The 27,981-nt window shown below is 46.8% G+C and overlaps 1 protein-coding gene across 1 annotated transcript; it reads right to left on the bottom strand.

The window, feature by feature from the left end:
- Positions 1–211: 211 nt before the first annotated feature.
- LOC119450591 (DNA damage-regulated autophagy modulator protein 1) lies at positions 212–27,981 on the bottom strand. The gene is made up of 6 exons (XM_037714099.2): positions 27,642–27,981; positions 23,302–23,369; positions 8,391–8,533; positions 7,385–7,562; positions 7,121–7,206; positions 212–2,325 (listed from the first exon to the last, which is right to left on the bottom strand). The coding sequence occupies exons 1-6, from the start codon at positions 27,776–27,778 to the stop codon at positions 2,116–2,118; spliced, it is 822 nt and encodes a 273-aa protein (XP_037570027.1). The 5' UTR covers positions 27,779–27,981; the 3' UTR covers positions 212–2,115.

Consider the following 27,981-nt stretch of genomic DNA (forward strand, 5'->3'; position numbering starts at 1 on the left):
ATTGCTGGGGTTGCCTTATGGCGGTGTACCGTAGCGACCATAAGGTAATAGTCCCTGTCGTCATAAAAAAAATTAAAACCACCGGATCATATATATTTCTCATTCTTTAATAGTTCAAATAACCAATTACACCATCACATCTTAATAGTCATAATTGGAAATGTATAATTCCCACCATAGTACAGCTTCGCTAGCTGGTCTTCAATCTCCACCCCAGGGGAAGGGTTGACAGTTGTTTTTTTTTTTTTTTTTTTTTCACACGGGACTTTAAGTTAGTCCAGCACTTCGAATTGAATTCTGTTGACATGGAATTCGCTGCGCTATCTTAGAAAAAAAGTAAGCGGGAAAACACGGTGATACTTAGAAAGGTCTCTTCGAGGCAACTTTTACGATTCAATGCGGTAACTTAAGCCACTTCATGTGGCGCAAGTGAGTGCCACCGCTAACAGCGACAATGATGTTTATTTTTCGGATCAGTACAGCGTAATGACACGAAGGAGCGTGCGATAAAAGCTGTCATTTCGACAGCTTGACAAAGCCACAGGCACCTGCCTTGGCGTTCACGGCATTGACTTAAGCACAATCAGCCTATAATATTTCAGAATGTATGGACATCTGAACATGTATTGAAAGCGGTGAACCGCTTGGCATCTCACCATGCATTTTCTTTTATTTCCTGTTTCCGATAAGATTCTCTCGAAATATCGTGCATTGTATAGCACGTTAAGTTCTCTCTCTCTCTCTCTCTCTCTCTCTCTCTTGAGGACATTGGGCAAACCTCCTACGTGGTTCGTAAAATGCGTTTGTAGAGCTCCGGGATGCTTGCATAAGTAACTTTGTTTAAAGGGTGTGATTAACCTACACAGTTTATTACACGTTTCTCGCAACATTCTTCCTGTTTTGGCGAAATATGAGCAACGTGCATCATTTAATTCACCGTGTAGACAGGAAAAACTAACTACGTGTATTACATAACGCACGAAAATGTGGCGACTAGTGTATTCAGTAATTATTTTCAGAGCACGTAATTAACCTACACACTTCACGTGTTCGTAAGCATAACCGATAACATAGTCCAAATTTAATATCGCTGCCACTTTTGGTACTCCCATGGAAGCAGGGAAGCTTTGTAAGCTTTGTATCGCTAGCGCATAGTCGTACTAACGGCTTCGCTGTAAACAATGGTGTGATCATCATATGAGCGTCCGAACCAACGTCACAGTCGCTTGGCGCTGCGCTGCTAGGACTGACGCTGCGAGCCCGAGGGCGCGGGGTCGAATCCCGGCCGCAGCGCCCGCATTTCGATGGAGGCGCGATGCAAAAACGACCGTGCACCATGAATTGAGTGCACGTTAAAGAACCCCAGGCGGTCAAAATTAATCCGGAGGCTCTCAATACGGTGAGCCTCATAGTCACATATATGGTTGTTTTGGCATGTAAAATCTCAGAATTAAAATTGTTAAGCTTATACTTATGCGCGCTGAGTGGACGTCGCGTGGGAAACGTCATATCGTGTCCGTGACAAGGCCCCGGGACGCTATTTTCAAGCATAGGGTGCGTTTTGTAATCCCTCTAACCCTGCTTATCAATGCGGAGAGAGTACATCTGCAAGAAAAGTGATAAAAGTTGTTTATTATTGTCTCAGCGCATATGTAGACGTCGCCGATGTCATTGTCAACCGTTAAAGTGAAGGAAATAATGGTCTGCATATTATGTCAGAGGACAGTCATGGGGGAAACCTTCGTCTCGGTGAAGAGATCAGCTTCTCTTCTTTTTTCTATAAGAGCCACTTGCCGCTGTTGAGGCAAACGACCGCCGTTCGTATGCAGTAAATTTCGTGCGGAAGCCGACGTATAGCATACACAACAAGGGTTTCGAGGTGGTATACGGGACGAGATTCATGGCGTCACGTTGGCGCCGCCAGATTCGTCAACACCTTTTTTTGCTCGACCCCTAGAAAAGAAGAGACAAGAAAGGCTTGTGGGATCACTGCATAGCGACCCGGAAGGCAGTACTGCGCAGTTTGGGAAGGCGTTACCACGCAGTTCGATATAAGAATCAACACTGGTGTCACTCTCTATACATATAGTCCTTGAGTGCGCGCACGTGGAAAAGTCAGAGGGAGGCCGAAGAAAACAACGAGTAGGAGTCGTGCGGACGAAGCCGGGTCACCTCGATGCGTTCGTCCATGTGGCACACCAGGGGAAACAGGTCCACGGTGACAATCACGCGCCGGAACTCGTAGGCAAACGTCAGGAAGAATGCGAGGAACACGCACACCAGGAACCACTCGCCCATGGCGCTGATCACCAACTCGCGGAAACCCTGCAGCGAGAAGAACAGTGACAAAATAAAAAGTGGATTTTGAGCTCTTATTGTAATTCACCACCGTCTTTATAGGTGTAGCGCAGGAGGACGACAGAAGAATGAGCATATGATACGTGACAGTAAACAATCGTCAGGACTGTAAGTAGTTGCGAGTCGATGGTCATCCTGGTTCCGCCATCTCGTTCCTTCCTCTGAGCCCTGAAGCACCAACTTTTGTAGAAGCTGCAGTTTCGCCGCCTCCTCTATTCTACGACGCTCAAAAAAGGCACCATTTACGTATACGCTCTGAAAAAGTTGCTTGACTACCACGTATATTATATATACGTATATATACGTAGCTTAGGACGCTCCTACCGAAACACGATAACTAACGGCAAATTTAATATATAACGAAACTCCAAAAGTGAGAGGAAGCGCAGCGTACAAAGCGTTGGAGGCGGCATATCAGGAGAGACGGCATGTCATGCCGTCTCCTCTGCTTCGTTATTTATTATAGGTACGATCGCTTATATTTGACATACTGTTATTGCACACATACGATGCGCGAGGCTGGCGCGAAAAGCCAGGGCGCAAGTGCAGAGTTTATGTCCGCGACTGTCAGCCTATACAATAGCGCACGAAAGAAATTCTGTTCGCGTCATGAAGACTTTCACCAGGCCGCATACGTATTGCATTTCGGAATACCAAGAGACATGGACACGTGGATGGCAGCAGCAGCGCTGGTAGCAACACGTTGTGGCTGCTTGCTCAACTACAAATAATCAAAAACTCTTTTCTTTCTTTTATGCATGCCCTTCTCGTCGAAGGAAAATAAAAGCCACGACATTCACGCTTATGATGTTGCCGACGACCTTACATCATCAAGTGAGCAGTGCCCATAGCCAGTCATTGCAATAGGCTCCCTTGAATGGTCAGGCGGCGCAGCGATCGGTTCAGCCATCAGCGCCGCCGTGTCAGTTACGCGGAACACCGAGGCGGCCACTTCTACGAAGGCATGCTTCTGTGGCGCTCGTTTGAAACAAGTCGGGCGTTCAAAACTGTGGTTTTTAAGGCGATTGAAAACATTGAGGCCCATTTTCGTCCACCGACACTCGAGAAAGGACGTCAACTTTGCGACAACAACCATATATATCGTGGCAAAAAAGTAAACAGGACGGACATCGCAGCAAAGTCCTTGTAACAACAAATAAAGCACGTTTACGAGGTCGAACTCCAAGTAAGTTAACAAATAAATAATTTATTCCGCTTAAGGGGGCAAATACAGCCGTAGACGTTTTTCAACTATCATTTGTAGCTTCAGTATACTGCGAGTGTGCCTTGTTCATCACATTTGTCGAGGTTTTGGCGAGTTGGAAGGTCACTTGAATGATTATGGAGCTTTTTTCTCCGTTGACAAAGTACCTCGAACATATTCTGGTGTTGTCATTCGCGCTCCAGTGTGAGAGGTAATCACTGCTGAAACATAACAGAGAGCAATCAGCTGACAATGAGCAACACCAAGACTGAACAAATGTGTACTAGCGTGCGCGAAGAAGTGCTAATTTGCGAATACTCGATGTGTGCTGCGGTGCACTCCAGCCTTAGTTCTGTTTTAAACGCGAGAGAGCATCGGCATGAATGAGCCCGGTTTCAGCAGTCGCGTCTTGATCCAGGCACAGAAAGGAGCTGCACGTTGGCTTATTAATGCACAACAAGAACTACAGTGCGTACAAAGGTCCAACGCGGAGCGCTTACGAAGCTAGATTTGACACATAACAACCACTGCGCATTTGTTTCGGAGCGAGACTAGCGAAACAACTAGCCAAACCAATTTACAACAGCGGGAATCAGATCTCGCGTGTTTATGCAGTTGTCGCTTTGTTTTCACGGATGCTGCCTTGTGTTTTTTTTTTTTTTTTTTTTTTTTTTTTTTTTTTTTTTTTTTTTTTTTAGTTTGCGTTTGCGTCTTCGTTCATCAGAAATTCGCAAGAGCGACTCTTGACGAGTCGAACCGCGACGATCCACCTTCAGCCGCCGGGTTTCTCCCCACAGTCTTGACGGGAAGCGGCACAATTTGATGCCGACATCCCCTTCGCGGTTGTCAAAATACCTAAAGCAGCAGTATATGCGCATGTTCTTTTTGTTCACACTTCTCACGGAGGAGCTGCCGAGTGGTCGAGGTTAATCCATTGAAAAATCTGAAAAGGAAGCTTTCAGGCGCGCCTGAGCGCAGTACGGACCAAGGTGAAATGGCAGTGAGGGCCTACTCGCGGGTGCTCACCGCCGCTGCTAGGTGGCGCGACATGTACAGCCAAACTGCATTGCAGGGTGCCTTATGGTCGAACTAAGCGTGAGGAGATATCAGCACCAGCGCTGCTGCTCAAGTCTACGTCTTCGGTACTCCTGTCACTGTGCTCCTGTGTATTCCATAAATGGCAATACGTATACACACAAGCTGGAACTCTCCGTGACGACACGAATGCTAAATTTTTACGCAGGAAATAAGTATCGTCCATTTCAAGAGAAGTGCAGCCCACCACGACCCTAAAAGGCCCAGTGCAAGGCCTCGTCACCAAGGCTGTAGTTGCAGGTGCCGACCTGTGCTTAGAACAATGTCAGATCTGGGCCTCCGATCTGGGCAGCGGGACGAGGCTCCATAGTCAAAGCATGCCCTTGACCGCTGCGCCACCACACTCTCGAATTCCAGCACTTATTTCAATGTACACCAGTGACGGTCCCAAGGTAAGGGGCGTTAGGGGGGCGATAGGAGCGGTGCCTCCCCCCCCCCCCTCTCCCAAACATGTTTTCGATTGTGTCAAGCCACCGTCGCTATGCGAACAAAGGGGCGCAAGTTCGTCACTTTTGGAGAAAATCAGGCATGCAAGTGCATATGAGCGAGCGAAAAAGAAAGCAGGGAAAGATTTGCGGTGTGTGCTCCAGACAGACCATTCCTGATGCCTGTGACGGACGGAGACCGGCGCGAAGTTTACGCCCATCAAAGGTTTCTGCGTCTCCCCCGCCGTTTTGAGCTCCTGTCTGTCGGCACGGTGTTGTATCTGGCGGTCCCTCGGGACAAAGGAGGCCGGCGCCGACTCAGACGCGCCAACCTGGCACCGAGAGAATTGTCACCTGGGACTGAGGCATTAGCAGTTGGTCTCCGGGCTATCTCATGCGTCGGTAAACGGCAGCGTCGCCCCTTCGGTGCGGTTCCGTGAATTACCAGCGCAGCCCAAACCACGATGAGGCCCGGCGCCGATTGCGACGCGCCAAACTGGCGCCCTTTCGAGACAGCCACCGCCCTCCCTGGTTCCGCGAACCGACCGCTATGGAGAGGCGAATCTTGAAAGGGGCCAGTGTCTGGCAATCCCGGGGGAACGACATCAACGTTCGGTTCCCAAGTTGTCAACCGCTGCCTGTGTTCGGGGGCGACCTAGCAAGATTGGAGGCGGAGCCCGGCGGGAAACGACGACACATCACGTGCGGGATATGGCCACCTGATCAAAGACTGTCATTGGCTAAAGGAACTAAAGTGTATTCCCTCGTCGAGTGAAAGAGGGAAACGGAAGGGATAAAACAGGGGACTTGAGTGTTGTGAAGAGACGCTTGACCATGTAGAGCACGCTTGACCATGGAGAGACGCTGGACCATGTAGAGACGCTCGACCATGTAGAACGCTCGGAGATGTAAACGCTACTACATGCAAAGATGTTAGCACGTGGACGACTCCAATATCATGGAGCCCTTCTTGTAAAATACCACCATGTACAGTGTATATAAAACAGTTTTCTAATCAACCTGGATATCTCCTCCTCTTCGCACCTGGCAGGGCACCATACATGGAACCTTCGTGGCCGCTCGGACCATCGGCATTCGCAACAACGGATAGTTCCCTGCTTAACAACTATATTAGTAACGCTATGCTAAGTGCAACCATCACCTAGGCGTTCTCAGACAGCTAGGTGCCCCGCCTGCAGCAGCGGAACGTTGCGGTTCCAGTTGAGGTGCGCCTCTCTCGCACCGTGTCGATCCTGAGGGTCACGACCACGCGACATGCAGCCGTTTATCGCTAAATGGCACCAGGAGCTTAGCAATGCTGGTAGTTAACGGGATCGTCGGCGCAACCGCAATTCATCGACTCTCGTCCACAGAATACATGCCACCCCGTACCGCCCCCAGTGAGCTGAAAACTACGAATTTAAAGAAACGCTGTCAGGGCTCGCGACTGCATATATCTATTCTTTTTCTTTTATTGCGATAGCAATTATATGGACACTCCAGGCGCATTTCTTCCATCGGCGTCGCCATCGCCGCGACGTTCCGAATTAAGTCCAAGGGCGATAAAATCGTCGCCGCACGCCGTATGCTGTATGTGCAAGTGAAAGCGTATGAGGGTGAGCCGGCGATTGCGGCTCAATTTCGTGCACGCAAGGGAGGAAAGCGGGAAGGAAGCGCGCAGTCTTACGTCGCGCGCAACGCTCCGGGCAAGGGTCGGGAGGGGGATATATAATTATATGCCTATGTTTACAAGTTTATACGGCCAATAAAACAACTATTCTTACATCGTATAGCTGCCCACTAATTTGCTATTGCAATCGACGCTTCACCTTTGGGGCGAAACTGCGACTTCTTTCTCCAAAGAGAAATTTTAGCTTCTCCTGCCTCGTTTTGATGCTCCCCCCCCCCCCCCCCCCGAAAAAAAAGAAAAAAAAGAACAAGAAAAAATGCACAATGACAAGCTCTCTCTGGGACCGCCACTGCGGAACACTAAACTTTTTTGGAACAAACGACGGAACACAGAATGCACACAACATACCGGGTCCCCAGGCTCCCGTAAGTGTTTCGGCTTGTCGCTAAGCCCTTCAGACCATAGATTGTCCCCGACGAACTGGTAGCATGCAGCTAGAGTAGGGAAAAAAAATGCTGCTAAGGAATATACATCCGACACGTGGTGAGATCATCCATCGCTTTCTCGTCCCTTCTCCAGCAGTATAAAATTGGTGTTACAGCAAAGCGAAGAGGGTACGAGAGAGAAAGAAACCGAAAGGGTCGGCCAGACTCAATCCGCATAAAAGGATACTGAACACAACGGCGACGACAGACGCCGCGGTGAGGGAGAACCTCAGCCACACCATGCGCTTGGCATAGTACTCTGGACAGAGGCAGCAGGTAAGCCCGGTTTCTAGCGTCATGTAGAGCACAGCGGCAAGAAACATGGTGTACGCGCCAGCGTTGTGGATCGCCCGGCTAGTCAAAACCTGCGAGAAAAAATGTAACGAAAAGAAAAGCGCCGAGTGAACCATCGAAATGTAAGAAATAAGAAAATATATAAACGTCCAAACGAAAGAAAAAGATTAAGCTCACGCGTGCATAGGGTCCCCCCCAAAAATATGTGCGCAATGATGATAAAAAAGTGATAGTACACAAAAATAAAAATAAAAATAGCGAACCACAGAATGGTCTCAGTTCTCATTCGTACGGACTGCCGGGTAAGCAAAACAGCTTAAGAACCTGGCCTAGTTCATGTTTACTGCACGTCATGAACGTGCTAATTAAATTAAATTCTAGGGTTTTACGTGCCAAAACAACTATATGATTATGAGACACGCCGTAGCGGGGGACTCCGAATTAATTTTGGCCACTTGGGGTTCATTGTACGCGGGCTTTTTTTTTTTTTTTTTTTTGCATTTCGCCCCCATCGAAATGCGGCCTCCTTGGCCGGGATTCGATACCGCGCCCTCGGGCTTAGCAGCGCAACGCCAAAGAACACTACGCCACCACGGCGAATGTCATGAACATGTGATACAGTAAATAGCGTAAACAGCATGACATACGTTCAAAAGCAAAACCGTGTCTCTATAAGACTACGTGCAGGTAATTTTGAAGCAATTGCCCTGGCAATGAGGGAAAAAATAACTGCGGCTTTCTTTGTGTGGAACCCTGCACAAACACATGCACGACAAATCTTCCTTACGACGTTCGCTTCGTTAACGCCGTATGATTTAGTAACTATAGTACTACAAGGACTCTACAGTCTACACTGCGCTGCAGACACATTCGGTATCGATGCAAGTCACCGTCCTTACAGGATATGCGGAAACGATGAGGTTCCCGAAGACCGCAATTAGTCCCGCCGTGAGAGAGGCCACGTTGAGGACGTCGACGTTTCTGTGGCAGCATCGGTTCAGGTTGCGGACGACCACGTACCGGACCAGCATTGTCGCACACGCTGAAGGAAACGTCGGGAGAGAGATTAACAGCGACACCTCGATTTGGGCGAGTTGGTTCATCTTGACAGTGTTCTTAAAACAGCGCTATGGACGATGGCGAAAAGTTCACAAGCGCAGGTGATACGTGTGTCAGCTGTCCTTCTTTGCCGCTGCATGAAAAAGAAGTGTAATTTCTTTCCAGGCTTCTCGACACGTGAATCGATTGACTTGTGCAGTCTCTTGTGTGATAATGTGTTTCTGGTGTGCAGCGTGTACAAAATAGCCGGTCAGTTGAAAAAGACGCTAGTTGGAAATTCAGCGTCCATGCCATCTTTTGTGTATTTTTGGTCCTCGTCCACAGCGCTGTTTTAAGAACACTATCGAGAGAGATTGCTGTCTACTTCTCATGCTCATTCGTTGGGCACAAAAGGATGGTGAAAGGATGGTGAATGGTGAAGGAGAATTACGATAAGTAGAACGAGAAATCGAGCTGGTTCGTCTTCGTTCATGTTGTAATGCGCAGAGTACAACTGAGTATAATAACCAAATTATAGGATACACCAGGCAAGGACATCGTCCTTGTCGGTGTATACTTATCGCTGTTATTAGTTACACTCAGTTATACTCTATACGCATTATACTGTCATCCGTGTTTGGTGTGTCCTATCGCGGTTATTAGTCATACTCAATTGTTCTCGCTGCATGACATGGTGGAGGCGACAATAAGCAAGGTTTCCGCCACAAATATGTATCTGAAAGAACGCTCAATCTTTTTTTAACCTCCCCCTGACGCACAATAACCTGCGCCTTCATTTCACGTCAGTTTTTCAACGAAAAAAAAACACGTTGATAGCTAAATATAATACTATGCATTTGCAACTTTAATGAACTTACTTACCATGGTTGCCTTATCAGACTGAGTGCCAATAATTATTGTTATTGGTAAGAACTACGATAATCACCACCCACTTAATTTGGCAACGTGGTGTAGTAAAAAGTTTGATCAAATCGGTATATTCCGAATACCCTCTAAAAACAATTGCACCCTATAGGGCACATGTTTGTCACACAGCAATATTCGTCCTCTATCTTGGGTGCTTTTCCTTTCTTTAACGCTGCGCGCCCGGTATACTTCCCCGTCAAGAACGGCACGCGCGCTACCAACGTGACATAGCGTTCTTGACAGGAAAGTACCAAGCGGCAGAGTTTTCAAGAAAGTAGATGAAAGCAAAACAGATCACGATTATTGTTCAGGGACAAGAATACGCCCCCAACTATTTTAGAGTGATATCCGCACAGAACAGTCACCGCATAGTCAGGTTGCAGGCATCGCGAATTTACTAGTCCCAGGCTGCCAGGCCAGGTGGTTTAAACCCGGTCCCTGGTCTGGTCACACGACTACAGCGAGGTGAAGACAGAAGGAATCGAGAGAGAAATAGGAAAGTTGTCCGCCTGACAAATTTGCATGGCGTTTATTTTTCAGGAAAAAAAAAAAGTCGACCAGACGCTCGCCCACGTTGGTATCCTGCGTAATGTCAAGGCCCGAGGAAAATGAAAGGATATTTTTAAAAAAAATGACGGCAAACCACGCCTCCCGTCCAAGTGTCACGTACCGAACTTTTCCAAATTGAAGCTAGGGAATGTTCGCGCTTCTAATCTCAATTGCAAGCATGTAGAGTCATGCGGGGCATTCGCACTTGGACATTTTCACATCTCGAACACCCTTGCTTGGTCCCTGTCGTTTTCCTTCCACCGCGTTTTGGCGCTGCTACCACTTATGGGAAGCTTCAACGTAAGATGCTTGTTGTTAGTAGACAGGATGACCTTGGTAAGTTACTAATGATTTTATGCATATCTAGAGCAACATCTATTCACAGCGCCCAATAGACGTTTAAAGGCGTATCGACATGAACATATTGTGTCTCGCTTCGTTGCTATTTTAGCTACAGCTGTTGACTCCCGAATTAAGCTCCACAAATTATTTTACAGCATTTTTTTCCACGACCCACCCAAAACACGTGCGAAAAAAAAATTATGCGGATTCCACGCACCGTGGGAATCAACGTAAGCGAAGCTTTCTGTTCTTTTTGCTTTAATTGGCAATAATTAGCGGTGATGTTGACGGCGAATGTTTAATTTCTTCGGCGTTTAGTGCAATACGAGAGTGGTGAGTTGATGTTAAACATTGCCTCGTGTGTACCAGTGCTGTTCGTCTGCGTAGTACACAGAACAAGGCCACTGTGTGTTCTCGCTGTGTGTTCGCTATTGGGCCACTTTGTTTCGTTTGCGCACAGCATTTAGTTTCGCCCGCACAGCTTAAATTTTTATTTTTATATACTGGTACATTGCTTGTCCTACTAACGCCTTTTGTTATTCTTTTTATTCTACATCATCACCAGCCTATATTTATGTCTACTGCATGACGAAGGCGTCTCCCTGCGATCTCCAAATGCCCCTCTCTTGCGCTGGCTGATTCCAACTTGTGACTGCAAATTTCCTAACTTCATCACCTCACCTAGTTTTCTACCGTCCTCGACTACGCTTCCCTTCTCTTGGCACCCATTCTGTAACTCTTTTTATTCTTATTATGCTCTTTTTCACTTGTTCCCCCATGCTTATGTATGGCCGCTTCACACCACTCTCTCTCTCTCTCTCCCTCCCCCTTATGCAATGTCCCTGATGGGATCTTTAAGGGTACAATACATTATGATAATGATGATGAGACGTGTTTGCTTGAGGCGTTGTTGTGCGCCATTGTTCATAACCTCCGAGAAGGTTAGTATTGTCATTAACTCACACTGCACATTGCATTGGAGCAGGAGTGTTAAACTTTACTTGAATTATGGGACTGTACGTGCCAAAACCACAATCGGATTATGAGGCACGCCATAGCGGCAGACTACGGATTAATTTTGGCCCCTGGCGGTTCTTTAACGAGCACCTAAATACACGAGCACTTTTGTCACCCCCGTCGAAATGTGGCTGCCGCAGTCGGGATCGAATCCGCAACCTTGAACAATGCCATGGCCACAAAGCTACCATGGTGGGCACAGAAGTGTTGAAATGGCGCTACGGTGAGTCTGCACGCCGCGCGTCAGTTGTCCGCCTGACAAATTTGCATGGCGTTTATTTTTCAGAAAAACCCGCCGTGGTTGCTTAGTGGCTTTGGTGTTGGGCTGCTAAGCACGAGGTCGCGGGATCGAATCCCGGCCACGGCGGCCGCAGTTCGATGGGGGCGAAATGCGAAAACACCCCTGTACTTAGATTTAGGCGCACGTTAAAGAACCCCAGGTGGGCGAAATTTTCCGTAGTCCCCCACTACGGCGTGCCTCATAATCAGATCGTGGTTTCGGCACGTAAAACCCCATGATTTAATTTTTTCTTTCAGAAAAAAGCGGACACGTATCGTACCGTGCCCTGAATTTTATTTGAACTCTACCCTCTCCCGCACTCTCCAAGGTATGCGAGCGAAGAGGACCAAGGATGTTATCCACTCGTTTCGTGGCTGTGTCGGTTCTACTACTAAGTGGTTCGTTTGGAAAAGGAAAGGTTGGCGCTATCTTCTGCAGCCCTTGAGGGAGCACGGCTCAGCGCCCGCACGGTTCTACTCCGTCTCTGCCTGCTCTCCCCTACCTCCTCTCTGTCATTCTATCCACCTCCCCTCTGGGCGGTTCCACGTTGTAGAAAGGTTATGCGGTCCAGTTTCTGCAATGCCTTTGCGGGGGGTCACGGAAATTACAGCCGTCAAGACAGTATTGTGGCGACGCCCGGGGAGCTCCAGAGTGCATTGTGCACATGCGACGCGGTCCAAATGTCCAAACAATTATGGCAAATCAGCTCTGCCGAATTCCGAAAGGTGGACGGTTGTCATGAGTAAGACGCCGGCGGCGCCATAAAGAAGACAAAGACGATGTGAGCGGAGCGTTCTGAACGGCGCGAGCGCGCGAGGCGCGTGACCCGAGGCGTGATCGAAGGAGAAACGGCGTTGTCTGAGCATTATCGACGTGGCTCCGGGCCAGGAAGGTCGCATCGCCAGCACCGCTCTGGCGACGGGAGACTTGGGGGTCTGGCCGAGTCCGTGACGTTGGCCGTCCATGGTGTGGCCGTCGACCTCGGCAAGTTCGAGTGAGGCTCCTGGACCGGCTGCAGCCTCTCACGGCAGGACCGGGCACCCCAGAAAGGACCCCTCTTCCAAGGCAGACCGGCACGCTCGATGATCCCCGGAACGCCACGTCGGCACTCGGGAAAGGAGCGAGACGGAAGCAGCGGCCGAGGACGTCGCTAGGCCTAACCCGTCACCTCTCCCAGGCCACGTCAGCAACAGCGACCGGGTTACCCAGGCTTTCGAGACGAGCCAGTTGAAAGACCGACTTCTACGCAACAACCTTTATGCGACGGTCGGCGAAACAACCACATAGAAGAGTTGACAAGACTCCGGCCGGGAAAATACGCGCATCGACGGACTTTCGTAAGAAAGACTTTCCTCTATCGTCACTACAGTAGGCCAGTGATGCCAGACTTTGGTGTAAGAAGGGCCTAAGACTAACGGAGGCGAAGTTAAGGATATTTATTGATTCATTAGGTTGTACATTTTTGTTAACATTTATTTATGCATTGTGTTCTAGTTCAGGGTGTTTTTGGGTTTTTGGTTTTGAGCTCGCGTGTAAATAAAATCTGTTTGCTGTGTCGCCATGCCTCTTCCCTATCCATCTCTCATAACACCCGCACGCTCCCGAGATCAGTGACAACAAAACACATCACAATTGGCGAGCCTGCCAGGATCCGCTCCCGGATTCTATCCAGCCCAGTCACTGATTCTCGGAAGTTGCAGAGATGGATTGGGAGGCGATATCGGCCACTATTCGCAAGCAGAAGCTCAGCAAGGAGCAGGGCCTCAAACTCATTGAGGATGAAAGGAAACGCGTAGAGGCCGCTCGATTAGCAGAACTTGCTGTAGTTAAGAGAGCTTATGAGGAAAGAAAACAGAGCCTAGAGAAAGACATAAAGATGCTACAAGAGAAAGCTCAGGCATCGAAAATGAAAGAGAGTGAGTCCGAGTTAAAGATAGATATTAGGCCCATATACGTAGTAGAGCAGCTTGACAGCAGAGGGACGTCAGAAGACGCAGGCAGTTTAGATAGCGCCCGTGACAGCGTAGAGAAGTTCACGACTGAGGAAGTCTTGAGTCAGAAGGACAATGATAAGAGGATGATTGCCATCTCGGTAGAGGTTTGCAGAACCAAAGAGCAGAATGTAGCCGAGGAAAAAGTAGCTTCACCTCGGAACGATATGGGGTTGATAAGTGAAGTTGAGTCCAGGGAGCACCAGGCACCAGATAAGATGAGTCATTCATACTCTGAGAGAAACGAGAAAGACGATAGATGCCCTAGTGGTCTAAGAAGTGAAACGCGCAAGGGTAAAAGGATTCACGGGAGATTGAAGGCGCGACGGCGTAAGAAAACGCGCGTGCATGTGAAGACGTGGACGTCAAAAGAAAAGATGAAGCTAAAGATAAGGCAGAGAGCTTCCAAGCTACACGAGAAATGTGCTAGAGGAGGAAAGATAAGGAAGCAGGCTGGACGGAGAGAAGCGTGGGAGCTTCGTAAAAGGAGGAAAAAATAGTGTAGGTACAACTGGTAGGATACAAATGAATACGATTTAGGAACGACCTTGATCAGTGGTTAGTTTTCACAAATGTAGATTTTGGAACAAGTTTATTCATGTAGAAGGTTTAGGGACAATGAACATTATGAACTATTGAATGCAGTGTATTGTGCGGTGAAAGGTGAAATGTGCGCGTAAATGTTGTGGTGACAAGCGAGCCGCGAGCACAAGTGAAGTCCGCAAGCCTCAGAAGAAGAGTCCAGCAGGAAAATTAAGGACAAGAGAAAGCAGTTTTTTGGAAAAAAACTCTTGAAGAGGGGAGCCATGTCATGAGTAAGACGCCGGCGGCGCCATAAAGAAGACAAAGACGATGTGAGCGGAGCGTTCTGAACGGCGCGAGCGCGCGAGGCGCGTGACCCGAGGCGTGATCGAAGGAGAAACGGCGTTGTCTGAGCATTATCGACGTGGCTCCGGGCCAGGAAGGTCGCATCGCCAGCACCGCTCTGGCGACGGGAGACTTGGGGGTCTGGCCGAGTCCGTGACGTTGGCCGTCCATGGTGTGGCCGTCGACCTCGGCAAGTTCGAGTGAGGCTCCTGGACCGGCTGCAGCCTCTCACGGCAGGACCGGGCACCCCAGAAAGGACCCCTCTTCCAAGGCAGACCGGCACGCTCGATGATCCCCGGAACGCCACGTCGGCACTCGGGAAAGGAGCGAGACGGAAGCAGCGGCCGAGGACGTCGCTACGCCTAACCCGTCACCTCTCCCAGGCCACGTCAGCAACAGCGACCGGGTTACCCAGGCTTTCGAGACGAGCCAGTTGAAAGACCGACTTCTACGCAACAACCTTTATGCGACGGTCGGCGAAACAACCACATAGAAGAGTTGACAAGACTCCGGCCGGGAAAATACGCGCATCGACGGACTTTCGTAAGAAAGACTTTCCTCTATCGTCACTACAGTAGGCCAGTGATGCCAGACTTTGGTGTAAGAAGGGCCTAAGACTAACGGAGGCGAAGTTAAGGATATTTATTGATTCATTAGGTTGTACATTTTTGTTAACATTTATTTATGCATTGTGTTCTAGTTCAGGGTGTTTTTGGGTTTTTGGTTTTGAGCTCGCGTGTAAATAAAATCTGTTTGCTGTGTCGCCATGCCTCTTCCCTATCCATCTCTCATAACACCCGCACGCTCCCGAGATCAGTGACAACAAAACACATCACAATTGGCGAGCCTGCCAGGATCCGCTCCCGGATTCTATCCAGCCCAGTCACTGATTCTCGGAAGTTGCAGAGATGGATTGGGAGGCGATATCGGCCACTATTCGCAAGCAGAAGCTCAGCAAGGAGCAGGGCCTCAAACTCATTGAGGATGAAAGGAAACGCGTAGAGGCCGCTCGATTAGCAGAACTTGCTGTAGTTAAGAGAGCTTATGAGGAAAGAAAACAGAGCCTAGAGAAAGACATAAAGATGCTACAAGAGAAAGCTCAGGCATCGAAAATGAAAGAGAGTGAGTCCGAGTTAAAGATAGATATTAGGCCCATATACGTAGTAGAGCAGCTTGACAGCAGAGGGACGTCAGAAGACGCAGGCAGTTTAGATAGCGCCCGTGACAGCGTAGAGAAGTTCACGACTGAGGAAGTCTTGAGTCAGAAGGACAATGATAAGAGGATGATTGCCATCTCGGTAGAGGTTTGCAGAACCAAAGAGCAGAATCTAGCCGAGGAAAAAGTAGCTTCACCTCGGAACGATATGGGGTTGATAAGTGAAGTTGAGTCCAGGGAGCACCAGGCACCAGATAAGATGAGTCATTCATACTCTGAGAGAAACGAGAAAGACGATAGATGCCCTAGTGGTCTAAGAAGTGAAACGCGCAAGGGTAAAAGGATTCACGGGAGATTGAAGGCGCGACGGCGTAAGAAAACGCGCGTGCATGTGAAGACGTGGACGTCAAAAGAAAAGATGAAGCTAAAGATAAGGCAGAGAGCTTCCAAGCTACACGAGAAATGTGCTAGAGGAGGAAAGATAAGGAAGCAGGCTGGACGGAGAGAAGCGTGGGAGCTTCGTAAAAGGAGGAAAAAATAGTGTAGGTACAACTGGTAGGATACAAATGAATACGATTTAGGAACGACCTTGATCAGTGGTTAGTTTTCACAAATGTAGATTCTGGAACAAGTTTATTCATGTAGAAGGTTTAGGGACAATGAACATTATGAACTATTGAATGCAGTGTATTGTGCGGTGAAAGGTGAAATGTGCGCGAAAATGTTGTGGTGACAAGCGAGCCGCGAGCACAAGTGAAGTCCGCAAGCCTCAGAAGAAGAGTCCAGCAGGAAAATTAAGGACAAGAGAAAGCAGTTTTTTGGAAAAAAACTCTTGAAGAGGGGAGCCATGTCATGAGTAAGACGCCGGCGGCGCCATAAAGAAGACAAAGACGATGTGAGCGGAGCGTTCTGAACGGCGCGAGCGCGCGAGGCGCGTGACCCGAGGCGTGATCGAAGGAGAAACGGCGTTGTCTGAGCATTATCGACGTGGCTCCGGGCCAGGAAGGTCGCATCGCCAGCACCGCTCTGGCGACGGGAGACTTGGGGGTCTGGCCGAGTCCGTGACGTTGGCCGTCCATGGTGTGGCCGTCGACCTCGGCAAGTTCGAGTGAGGCTCCTGGACCGGCTGCAGCCTCTCACGGCAGGACCGGGCACCCCAGAAAGGACCCCTCTTCCAAGGCAGACCGGCACGCTCGATGATCCCCGGAACGCCACGTCGGCACTCGGGAAAGGAGCGAGACGGAAGCAGCGGCCGAGGACGTCGCTACGCCTAACCCGTCACCTCTCCCAGGCCACGTCAGCAACAGCGACCGGGTTACCCAGGCTTTCGAGACGAGCCAGTTGAAAGACCGACTTCTACGCAACAACCTTTATGCGACGGTCGGCGAAACAACCACATAGAAGAGTTGACAAGACTCCGGCCGGGAAAATACGCGCATCGACGGACTTTCGTAAGAAAGACTTTCCTCTATCGTCACTACAGTAGGCCAGTGATGCCAGACTTTGGTGTAAGAAGGGCCTAAGACTAACGGAGGCGAAGTTAAGGATATTTATTGATTCATTAGGTTGTACATTTTTGTTAACATTTATTTATGCATTGTGTTCTAGTTCAGGGTGTTTTTGGGTTTTTGGTTTTGAGCTCGCGTGTAAATAAAATCTGTTTGCTGTGTCGCCATGCCTCTTCCCTATCCATCTCTCATAACACCCGCACGCTCCCGAGATCAGTGACAACAAAACACATCACAACGGTTCATCAAAGGAAAAAATGTGGTTGATCCCTCTTATATAGGAATCGGTATAGAACACGAAAGTGAAACGTGTCTTCACAGAAGTAGTGTAATGTTTATTGCACATTGATATATAATGTCTATTGGTGTTTTGTGGCTAAAGCGCCCTTAGGCGTTGATGCACCCACGCTGACGCCTGGTGGCACGTCTCCTCCATCACGACTACCAACGTCGATGACCATGAGCAACCGTCGTGCATATGGAAGCTGCACTACGCTGCACACGCTAGCACAACGCGAAAGACGAAGCACGTAACTGACACACTAATACAACGCGCAAGACAAAGCACGTAACTGAATCGTCACCGAGTCAAATCAGCGCGTACAGCGCGTCGTAATTGCAGCCTCCGCGATCAACTTCAGAAACATTTTCAGAGCTAATTGCGGAGGCCACGCTCCGCTGTGCTGAGTACGGTGAACGCCACCTAGGTGGCGTTGGTAGTGCTTCTTGATGCCAGCGTCCCTTCGAATGCTGGCATCGAGGCGTCGTAGTGCTGAGACCACCGAAGCGTTCACTGTCGGTGCGCGTTAGTGTCATAATGCAGTACTTCTCTTTTCTGCTCGTAGGCGGCGGCACCGCCCCGAGCAAGAGCGCGGGTACACGGAGGAGTGTTAGATATATAAGGCGCGTCTGTGTAGCTCTCAGCAAATGCGTTTGTGGCGCAATGTGTTAAACGCTCGGCGATCTATCGTCGCGGACCGAGAGGTCGTGGGTTCGATTTCCAAATTTTGCATGTTTGTGGAACTTTTTCTTCTGGTTTCTTTCTTTGTATTATGTTCGTGTACATTGTAAGCTGACGTATTTCCGTGACGGAAATACGTCAGTGAAGTCTTGGTGGACCCCGGCATAAAACACTTTCGTGTTAAAATTGAAATCCACCCGCATGTAGCCCGAAGGTACAAAGGAAACCCACGCGGGTTTTTTTAGAAACAAAGCGTCGTAGTCGAAGAAAAAATGGTCCTGGTCAGGGATTCGAACCCGCGACCAACGCCTTTTCGGGGCGGTCGCTCTGCCAGCGTTTTTTTTTGTTGTAATTTTTGTAAGAAACTATATGGTCGCCCCTACGTAGAAACAACAGCCAACGATCCTTTACGCCCCGCCTTTATCCTTCGTATCTTCAGCAAACGCTTACGACCGTCGGAAGCAGTGCCAAACAAGCCTTGAGAAGAAGGACGACTGTACGATAGGGCACGGAGGTTCAATGTAACAGAGCTTTCGGTGAAGTCTCGTTGCATGCGTTGTTGCAACAAACAAGTCGTGAACCAACTTATCGGTAGCGTTGTTGACTACCGCCTTCCGACCGTCGCTATACCCAACGCCGTCGAGCTTTCGCTCTGCATGCTTTATGCATAGCAAAGTGACACTCAAAAGAAAAAAAATAACTTCACCTGTATTAGTAAATTAACCTTTTCACAATGCCCCCCAAAGAAAGCCACTCTTAGCCTGAGAGGAGGCTTCATAAGCCAGAAAAGGCTCAAGAACGAAAGACCGGTGGTGGCGACGCTGCCTTGAAGCTTCCGCACCAGTTCGCGGTGGCGTCACAAATTCTGAAGGTGCCTGCTTGCGCTTAGTTAATTTGTCATCGAGATGGACTACAGTGTATTCTAAAAGAACCAAAGGCTGAACTCAACGAGTCTCGAAAACTATTACTGGGCAACAGTGGCTCAAATACGAGAATATACTTTAAAAACCGTGACGTCCCACCGACGTGCCGGCTTCAGGCACGAAGTTCCAAAAATTCAAGTTCGGCCTACACTTTCTCTAAAAGTAATGAACCTTTCCCCGGAAAGTTAACGGAAACATAGTATTGGTTTAAGACTTCTAAGTTAACTTAGCGTTTCTCTTTAATGTCCCTGTGAGAAGTTATCCATGTTGTAACACCCAAAATTTGATATGATCTCCGCGTAATAGGCGCTGAAATAGGGAGAAAATGATACGGAGTCCGCACAGTTTCCCTACGAATAAAACTGAAAACATGACGAATTACGAGTGCGACAAAAAATGTTTTTGCAGAGATCAATGATGAGTTAAAAACCTCACTTCCAAATTATTAAATATGGACCAAGCGCGGCTTATTCTTTATTTTTTTTCATGTATATATATATATATCCGCCAGAGGTCTGGAGGAAGTCGGGATTCAAAAGTGTCCTTGAAAGCTTTGTCATGGCTTCGCGACGAGCCGTACCCCGTGAAAACGCACCTGGCGCTTAGAAGCATTCACTACAGGCCGGATAACCGCCGTGGTGAATATGGCATTTTGATACTGCAAACAAGGTCGTGGGTTCAACTCCCAAAAGATCGCGGCCGCGATCGGATGACAGCGCAATGAAGAACCGACCTTATACGAGGTCCTAACCTAACCTAACCTAACCTAGTACTCCGCTTTGGGTGCACATGAGATAACTCCGGGTGGCCACAATTAATCTGGAGCTCGTCGCTATCGGCGTGTATCATGGCCCCTGTTTTCCTTTGACACGTTTAATTAGGCCCTACGAAGCCACGAAAGCCCGTACGTGCAGCCCAAGAAAATGTTTGGCTCAGTCACTGTTAACTGCACACGCCTCATCACTCATCCGCTCCAGAAATGTACAGGAGAAAGAAAAAAAAAAGATACATACGGAATAAACGCCAATACCACGTGCGCCTGTGAAGGCTTTGCAAACGTTTAAACGTCCGCCAAGAACTAAACAGGCACTTTTGAGCAACACTAAGTAAGTTAGATTACGTTTTCTTTGCCTAGCCCAGCACGGTCCATCGGTCGGTGGGCCAGTATCCCGCAGGCTATATTAGTGGGTATTTATTTCAGCACCGGCCTTAATTACCCCTGCATATGAACCGACAAAGTCGTGCGAGTGAGCGCCACCTCTGTTCTGCACAATCAAACAATATATGATGACAGAAAACCTGTACATATAATGCGTCTTCATAGTTATGTCTAAAGTACACAGATATCTTAATGAAATAGCACATGATATTGAACGGCTTTAAGTTATTTCCTTAATTTGGGCTACCTCATTCTTAAAAACTCAGTATGTGCCCTCGGATCCCCCGGTTTATATAGCCCGGAAATTTTGAGCAGCATATCAGTGCCAGTGAGCAAAACTGTGTTCTGCGTTTGCAAACAATGAATCACTACATAAAACGTACAAAGTCGATGTTGCAGTACATCTATGAAACGGGCCTGCATGCTTATATTAAAGTCCATTATGATGTTATGCCGCGTGGCAAACCAAGCGAAAAAAAAAAGTCGGCTAATATATACCATAGGTACATCTAAAGCGCATATAGACCTCTTAATAAAATAACGTATGACTTTCAACAGCTTCTTTGACTTTGTTATATTTCTTATATTTAGCCTACCTCGTTATTGGACCACTGCGGTATAAGTGCCACCGTGAGACCGCGGGTATAGAAGCCTTAAATATATTTACATATATGTATCGCCAGTTCTCTTTGCATACACATCTATACTCTCTGTTATTCCCTCTGCAAACATCAAACATCGCTTTCGACCACGTGACATTTCTGCGTTGACATCTCTCAGTGTACATAGGCATGAACTGCTGTGTACATTTCGGCATAGCTTAACTGTCAGCTGTATAGTGTATAAACATAAACATTGCGTGGCACTAATGCCTAGGACTTGTGCGGTGCATAAATATGAAACATTGCAGGAGATTATACACACGTTGCATGAGATTAAAACAAAGATAATTTTACGGATAGAATTTATAGCATATAGCATTTAATTATCCTCTTCACACAAAGTCCAATAGCGTTGTATCTGAAATTTTATTTTTCTCAAAGATTTATTTGCATTTCCGCTGTTGAAGCACGCTGATTAGTAGAAAAAAAAAACGAAAGACGAGCTTCCCTGTTATCGATTTTGCGACAAAATTGCACAGCTGAGTCCTCAATGTGTAGTGACAGATTTCGAGGCACTTTCTCGTATATCGGCCGTTTTCGTGCAGTAAAAGTTTTCAAAAGTTGCTAGGTTGAGTCATTGCGTGGTTCCTTTAAAGTACAATGCAATCACTCTCATTGATAAACAATCAACTACTCTCCCGAGTGAAAGCTGTCAAAATTCATGACGTCATGGGTGGTTAGTGCGGGACCATGAATGCGGCGTTGACAATTGTCTTTAACGTTTACGTATTTTTTGAATTCGCCTCTGTTTAGAGAAACACTGACTTTTGTAGCACTTTAAAAGCGTAATTTACGAGCATTTGATGTGCTCCTGAGACCCGAATACAGCAATGGAACATAATCGCTCTTTAAGGTGGATGCACACGAAATTTTTTTTTTAATTTAAGTACCACGGTTAGATGCCGAACGCTGCGTCTCCATGTACGTGAAAAAAAAAAACTATCTCCATCATCTCCTAAGGTTTGCTCTGGTAAAAACTGCATTTCATTGCCTAAACGCAGTGATGAAGATCGAATTACGTGTAGTACCACGGCCGCTGGATAAAAAAACACACCTGTTTTTTATCCAGCGGCCGTGCTAATACATTGCCATGTTGCTGCTGCGTCCGGTATTTTCACGCAATTTCAGTGATTTCGAAACACATCTCAAGGTTGCTTTCGGCTGTCTGGGACGACACAGAGGTCTGCGTGAATTTACTGTCAAATTTCTCGAAAGCGGATGACAAGAATATAAGTAAACTACTTCTTTACAATTACAATTGCGCTGTACTTCATACCCAGAATGAATATTTTGCGTAATCCCTTCCGAGCGAAACTAAAAAAAAAAAAAAAAAAAAAAAAGGTTGAAGGCAATGTGCAATGTATTGTGCAAGGAGTCTTAGGAGGATACATATCACCCTTAAAAGCTTCGCTTGAAGTTTCAAGGGAGCAGATTCCGCGCGTCTTAATTTCAAGTCTTGCATCTTTTCCGTTTGTAGCTGGCCGCCCGTGTCGAGTTCGCTTCTATAGCTCCGCTACATCATGACGCTCATCATTTATAACCAAGATGCCCTACTTTCGTGTTTAATAAAACGTGGCTTGCAGTGTCAATGTAATACTGCAAGCAATGTATTCGCTAAAAATAAAAACAACAAATTTTCTGGAAAAAAAAACCAAAGTTTCTAAATAGCACTGCATCGCCATGAACAAAACAAACATCACCCTACCGAAAATACCTGCCCACAACGTCGTTTATCTTATGTAGTAGGCTGTTGCCAGCGAACGCTTAACGGATATTATGAGTCGAGCTGGTTGGCAAAACACAAGTTTTCGTACCTTTCCATTACAGCGAACTGTCACGCGCTGAGCAGAAATAATGCGCAGATGACTGGAGGCAACGACCGCACGTTTAACGTCATAGCATAAACAGCCTGTTGTATCGGAGCTTGGTGTCGACTGGTGCTCTGTTCCAGCACTGCCAAACACAACAGCGTTTATCATCACAAAAATAGGACGCCAGCTATAGTATGTGAGCAAACGCGCTCAATCGTCACTGTCGTTCTCGTCTAGCGTGTACGTAAATGTCTGTATACTTGCCGATATCGGCTGGTTTACAAACCCCTTTTGTAAAGAACATAACAGATTCATTTATTATATGTATACGACTGCATTTACGAACGAACAAAAAACAGCAGTAAAACATAACTGAAATATAACAAAAGAAAACTGATACGTAGCAGTTTCCCTTTTCTTCCTTCTTTCTTTCTTTCTTTTCAGTCATATTGCTTTGCAACGCCTCTTGAAATTTGTTTACACACCTATCGCTGCTCACTGTTGAACGCTTTGCATTATTTATTGAACATGCTTTCACCTAAACTAACGTGCGCCGGAAGCGTACGTGATAAGCCATGTGTCGAAGCTTTCTGAAGATGTGAATATATATAGTACGTACCCAAGAGAGATCCGAAGTAAAGGAGCAAGCTGAACACGCCGCTTTGTGGCGGTGAGGCACCTGCTTCGCTGAAACAAACCGGAACAGGTCTTACAACACACCGCGGGAAAGCACCTGTGTCCACAAGGACACGGAAGTATTGCAGAAATCGTTCTGGTGGCGTCATGGCTGAATCCATCACCGTGCGCTTCTCAAAGCATCAAGAGGCAATTAATAATAATATAATAATAATAATAATAATAATAATAATAATAATAATAATAATAATAATAATAATAATAATAATAATAATAATAATAATAATAATAATAATAATAATAATAGTGAATCTTGCTACACCTCAATCTGTCAATGCGCGGCAAGAAAATATTGTTGTGACAGTTGAGTTATTCCTTCCAGCACATTTCTGAAAGCCACCCGACTATTGACCAACCCGCATAAGTAGGTTCCGCTGCCTCTAACCCCAAAAAAGCAAATTATTCGCACTTATTTCTGGCCATGGAGAATACATCCGTACGAATAACAATACAACTGATAATTCAGCGACAACTAGTTATTGTGGGAATTAATCAATTAGCCAAATGGTTTAGTCAACTATCTACAACTCAAAACTCACGCCATCGTATCTACAACGCTGATATGGGCTTTGCGTTAAGTTTACAGCGCTCAAATCAGAGTTTTGAGGTATCAGATATTCAGCGTATCGAAACTGATACGTTGGGCTATGTGGGTTTAATATCATCATCAAAAAGTGGTCACTCCTGGATCGAAAAGCTGAAAGTGCGTGCCATCTCGAAATACGAACAAAACAAAGAACACGAGAGAAATATTTAAGATCTGTCTTGCTTTGCTGTCAAAAAGCAAATAATAATAATAATAATAATAATAATAATAATAATAATAATAATAATAATAATAATAATAATAATAATAATAATAATAATAATAATAATAATGCCCGTTAAACGGTCAGATAATAAAACAAGTATAACATTGCTGCTTATAGCTAGACAAACGACGAAAATATACACAAATAGAAGACAGCAATGGCTTCAACTGCTTCCTCTTTGTGTTGACTTCCGTCCTCTAACGCGAAGTGCTGCAGAACACTCTACAGATGAACCGACCAGTTCAAGATGCCGTAAAACACCATCAAGACAACATTTAGTACAACAAGGAGCCGTTAATTAGAGGCTATAAAAATTACTATTTGTTCTATGCGTTTAGGGCTGATAATTCCACTTGTGTCTGCCCGAGATGCGATAATTGCAAGTGAGTTAGACTGAAAATAACAAATCAAAATGTCATTTTGTTTTTCTACGCGCAAGGCAATTCAAACCGAACATACTACCGCATACAAACAGCGTGTGTTACGGCAAGTTAACATGGTAATTATTCAGCTAATTCATACAATCAGAGTATAAAAATATTACCCTCCGCCGTGGCTCAATGGAGATTGCGTTCTGCTGCGAAGCACATGGTGTCGGGTTCGATTACAGTCCGCGACGGCCGCATTGGGATGGGGGCGGAATAAAAAAAAAAAAACGCCCTTATACTTACTTTTCGGTGCACGTTAAAGAACCGCAGGTTATTGTAATTGATTGGCAGCCCCCAATGCGGGGTCTTTCCATAGCCCAGCCGTTAGTTATATCTCTGAGACATATCCATATTGCCGCGCGACTGGCCGCTCGAGGCACTTTGCGTGTATTCGCGGGCTTCTTTCACGCTAGGAAAAACACTTTTACGTAGCACGTATTGTGTAACACAAAGCTGTATCGGGAGTTTTTCATGTTGCTCTACAATTTTCTCATTGACGCTTTTCATCTAATTATAATATTTGAGAAGTTGATTAAGGAAGTAAGACTAATTGTGTAATTAGGAGGAATGCAAAAATATAATTTGACTATCTCCAACCGACGGCAAACAATATTGGTTCGGTCCAGCTATGTGGAATTTTGCATATTTTTAAATCTTGGTGCATCATAGTTGGGGCACTCTGTATATCCAGATGAACATAGCATGAGCTCAAGGTGAGGGAATGCAATTGCAAAACAATTTTTAAGTGTTTTTTTTTTTTGCGCAGTCGGAGCCAGAGGGTTCCTGGACTAAGGAACCTTCCCAACCTTAGGGTGATAGTAGGCCTCGCTCGAGAGACTGCTTCAACAATAAACGTTTCTTTCTCTCTCTCTCTCTCCCCCAGGATAATTCTGAATGGAATCGACTGCGTGATACGGTTGTTAGCATGGTTGATAACGAAGCTTTTGCAGCTGCTCATTAAATTAAATGTTTCTTATTTCTGACTTCGACTGCGCCTGATGTTTTTCTTTCAATCACTGTGTATATTTGAATAGTGTCCTTGTACTGCTGCATGATGCCATTTTCGCTTCACCAAAGCTCTTACGCGCATCCTTGATTTTTTACAATGGAAATGTGCGTTAATATTCTGATGTATTACATTTGTTCCTTTTTAACACGAAAGTGTTTTATGCCGGGGTCCACCAAGACTTCACTGACGTATTTCCGTCATGGAAATACGTCATACGGAAATACGGAATGACGTTCTTACAATGTACACGAACATAATACAAAGAAAGAAACCAGAAGAAAAAGTTCCACAAACATGCAAAATTTGGAAATCGAACCCACGACCTCTCGGTCCGCGACGATAGATTTAACCCATTGCGCCACAAACGCATTTGCAGAGAGCTACACAGACGCACCTTATATATCTAACACTCCTCCGTGTACCCGCGCTCTTGCTCGGGGCGGTGCCGCCGCCTACGAGCAGAATAGAGAAGTACTGCATTATGACACTAACGCGCACCGACAGTGAACGCTTCGGTGGTCTCAGCACTACGACGCCTCGATGCCAGCATTCGAAGGGACGCTGGCATCAAGAAGCACTACCAACGCCACCTAGGTGGCGTTCACCGTACTCAGCACAGCGGAGCGTGGCCTCCGCAATTAGCTCTGAAAATGTTTCTGAAGTTGATCGCGGAGGCTGCAATTACGACGCGCTGTACGCGCTGATTTGACTCGGTGACGATTCAGTTACGTGCTTTGTCTTGCGCGTTGTATTAGTGTGTCAGTTACGTGCTTCGTCTTTCGCGTTGTGCTAGCGTGTGCAGTGTAGTGCAGCTTCCATATGCACGACGGTTGCTCATGGTCATCGACGTTGGTAGTCGTGATGGAGGAGACGTGCCACCAGGCGTCAGCGTGGGTGCATCAACGCCTAAGGGCGCTTTAGCCACAAAACACCAATAGACATTATATATCAATGTGCAATAAACATTACACTACTTCTGTGAAGACACGTTTCACTTTCGTGTTCTATACCGATTCCTATATAAGAGGGATCAACCACATTTTTTTTTTTTTGTACAACGTGTTTGATACGTGGTGGTCTAGTGTGTTTAACTTTGCTGTCATGTAACCCCCTCACCTCCCTGTAATGCCTAAATGGCGATGCGTCTAAGAGAGCAAATAAATAAGAAGAGAAACGTTTATTGCTGTTAAAGAGTTCTAGATTTATTCGAACCCGTGTTCTATGTATTACTGTATCTGGGCACGTATAATTAGCACTGCGAAATCATGGTGTTTGTTCGTTCATATTTTTTTTTTTTTATTGTTGCAGCTGTGTCGTGCGCTAGCGCCAGTGTGTACTAGCGCCTATTATTTCCTGAAAAGTGTAGGAAGTAGCCGGAAGTGTGTTTCTTCCACCCTCTCAGTCTCACCCACCCAGTTTGGCTCACCTACTTAACAGTCATAACGTACAGATAAACAAAACGTTGCAACGCTAAAGACTTGTTTATAACTATACGTTTTAGAAATTATGACTTAGAACTTTCAATTGCTGGTTAAGAAGGAATGAATGGATTGTGTAAGTATTCGAACGTAATTTATCGTTGTACGTCAATTCTGTTTATATTTTCAAACAGCCTCTCATTTTAACAATGCATATAAACTTATTTATTGCAGCGTGTTGCGACAGTGCGGGGTCATTTCTCATTCGTTGGCTGCATCGACCTCTTTTAATAACACGACGCCTTCACCTCTGAAGGCCAGAGTTAATCATCACTGCAGTGCTTCCCCAGCTTTCCCATGACAAAAGGGTCCGTAATAGTGCAATTTATTACTACGACCCTGTTCTGACAACTCGGCACATTTGCTTTACCTCTGTGACGTCTAATTATGTCTTGACAGCCTGTGTCCCGGGGGTCTTAATCCAATGTAACTGATAGGTTTGCATTCATGGCATTTCACAGCATTCTCCACGACAGTTCAGTGGCTGTACGCCACTGCAAGCAACTGGGCGAAAGCGCACAGCAAACGCGGCTCACCTGATGTACGGCGCGTAAACGGTCACTGTACCCGTGAGCACCGCCCAGACGTACGCGATTAAGGCAGCACTGATCAGGCTGATCGCCACCATCGACGGCACCCAGCCGACGCCCGCACAAATCACCGTCACCTCCATATTGGCCGCCGCCGCCGCCGGGTCCCACCAGAGTTGCTAAGCCTAACGGTTAAACCAGGCGCCGCCGCTGAAACCGTTCGACAAAAACGCACTCTCTCCCGGCGCCCGACCTGGAGTTGGACGACCCTATAGCGACAGGCTTCTCTCGACGCTTTCGCGGAAAATGAATCCAAGTGTAGTTAGTCGGGGTGCTCATCGAAGGT

Source organism: Dermacentor silvarum, chromosome 4 (genome assembly GCF_013339745.2).
Source record: "Dermacentor silvarum isolate Dsil-2018 chromosome 4, BIME_Dsil_1.4, whole genome shotgun sequence".
Lineage (NCBI taxonomy): Eukaryota > Metazoa > Arthropoda > Arachnida > Ixodida > Ixodidae > Dermacentor > Dermacentor silvarum.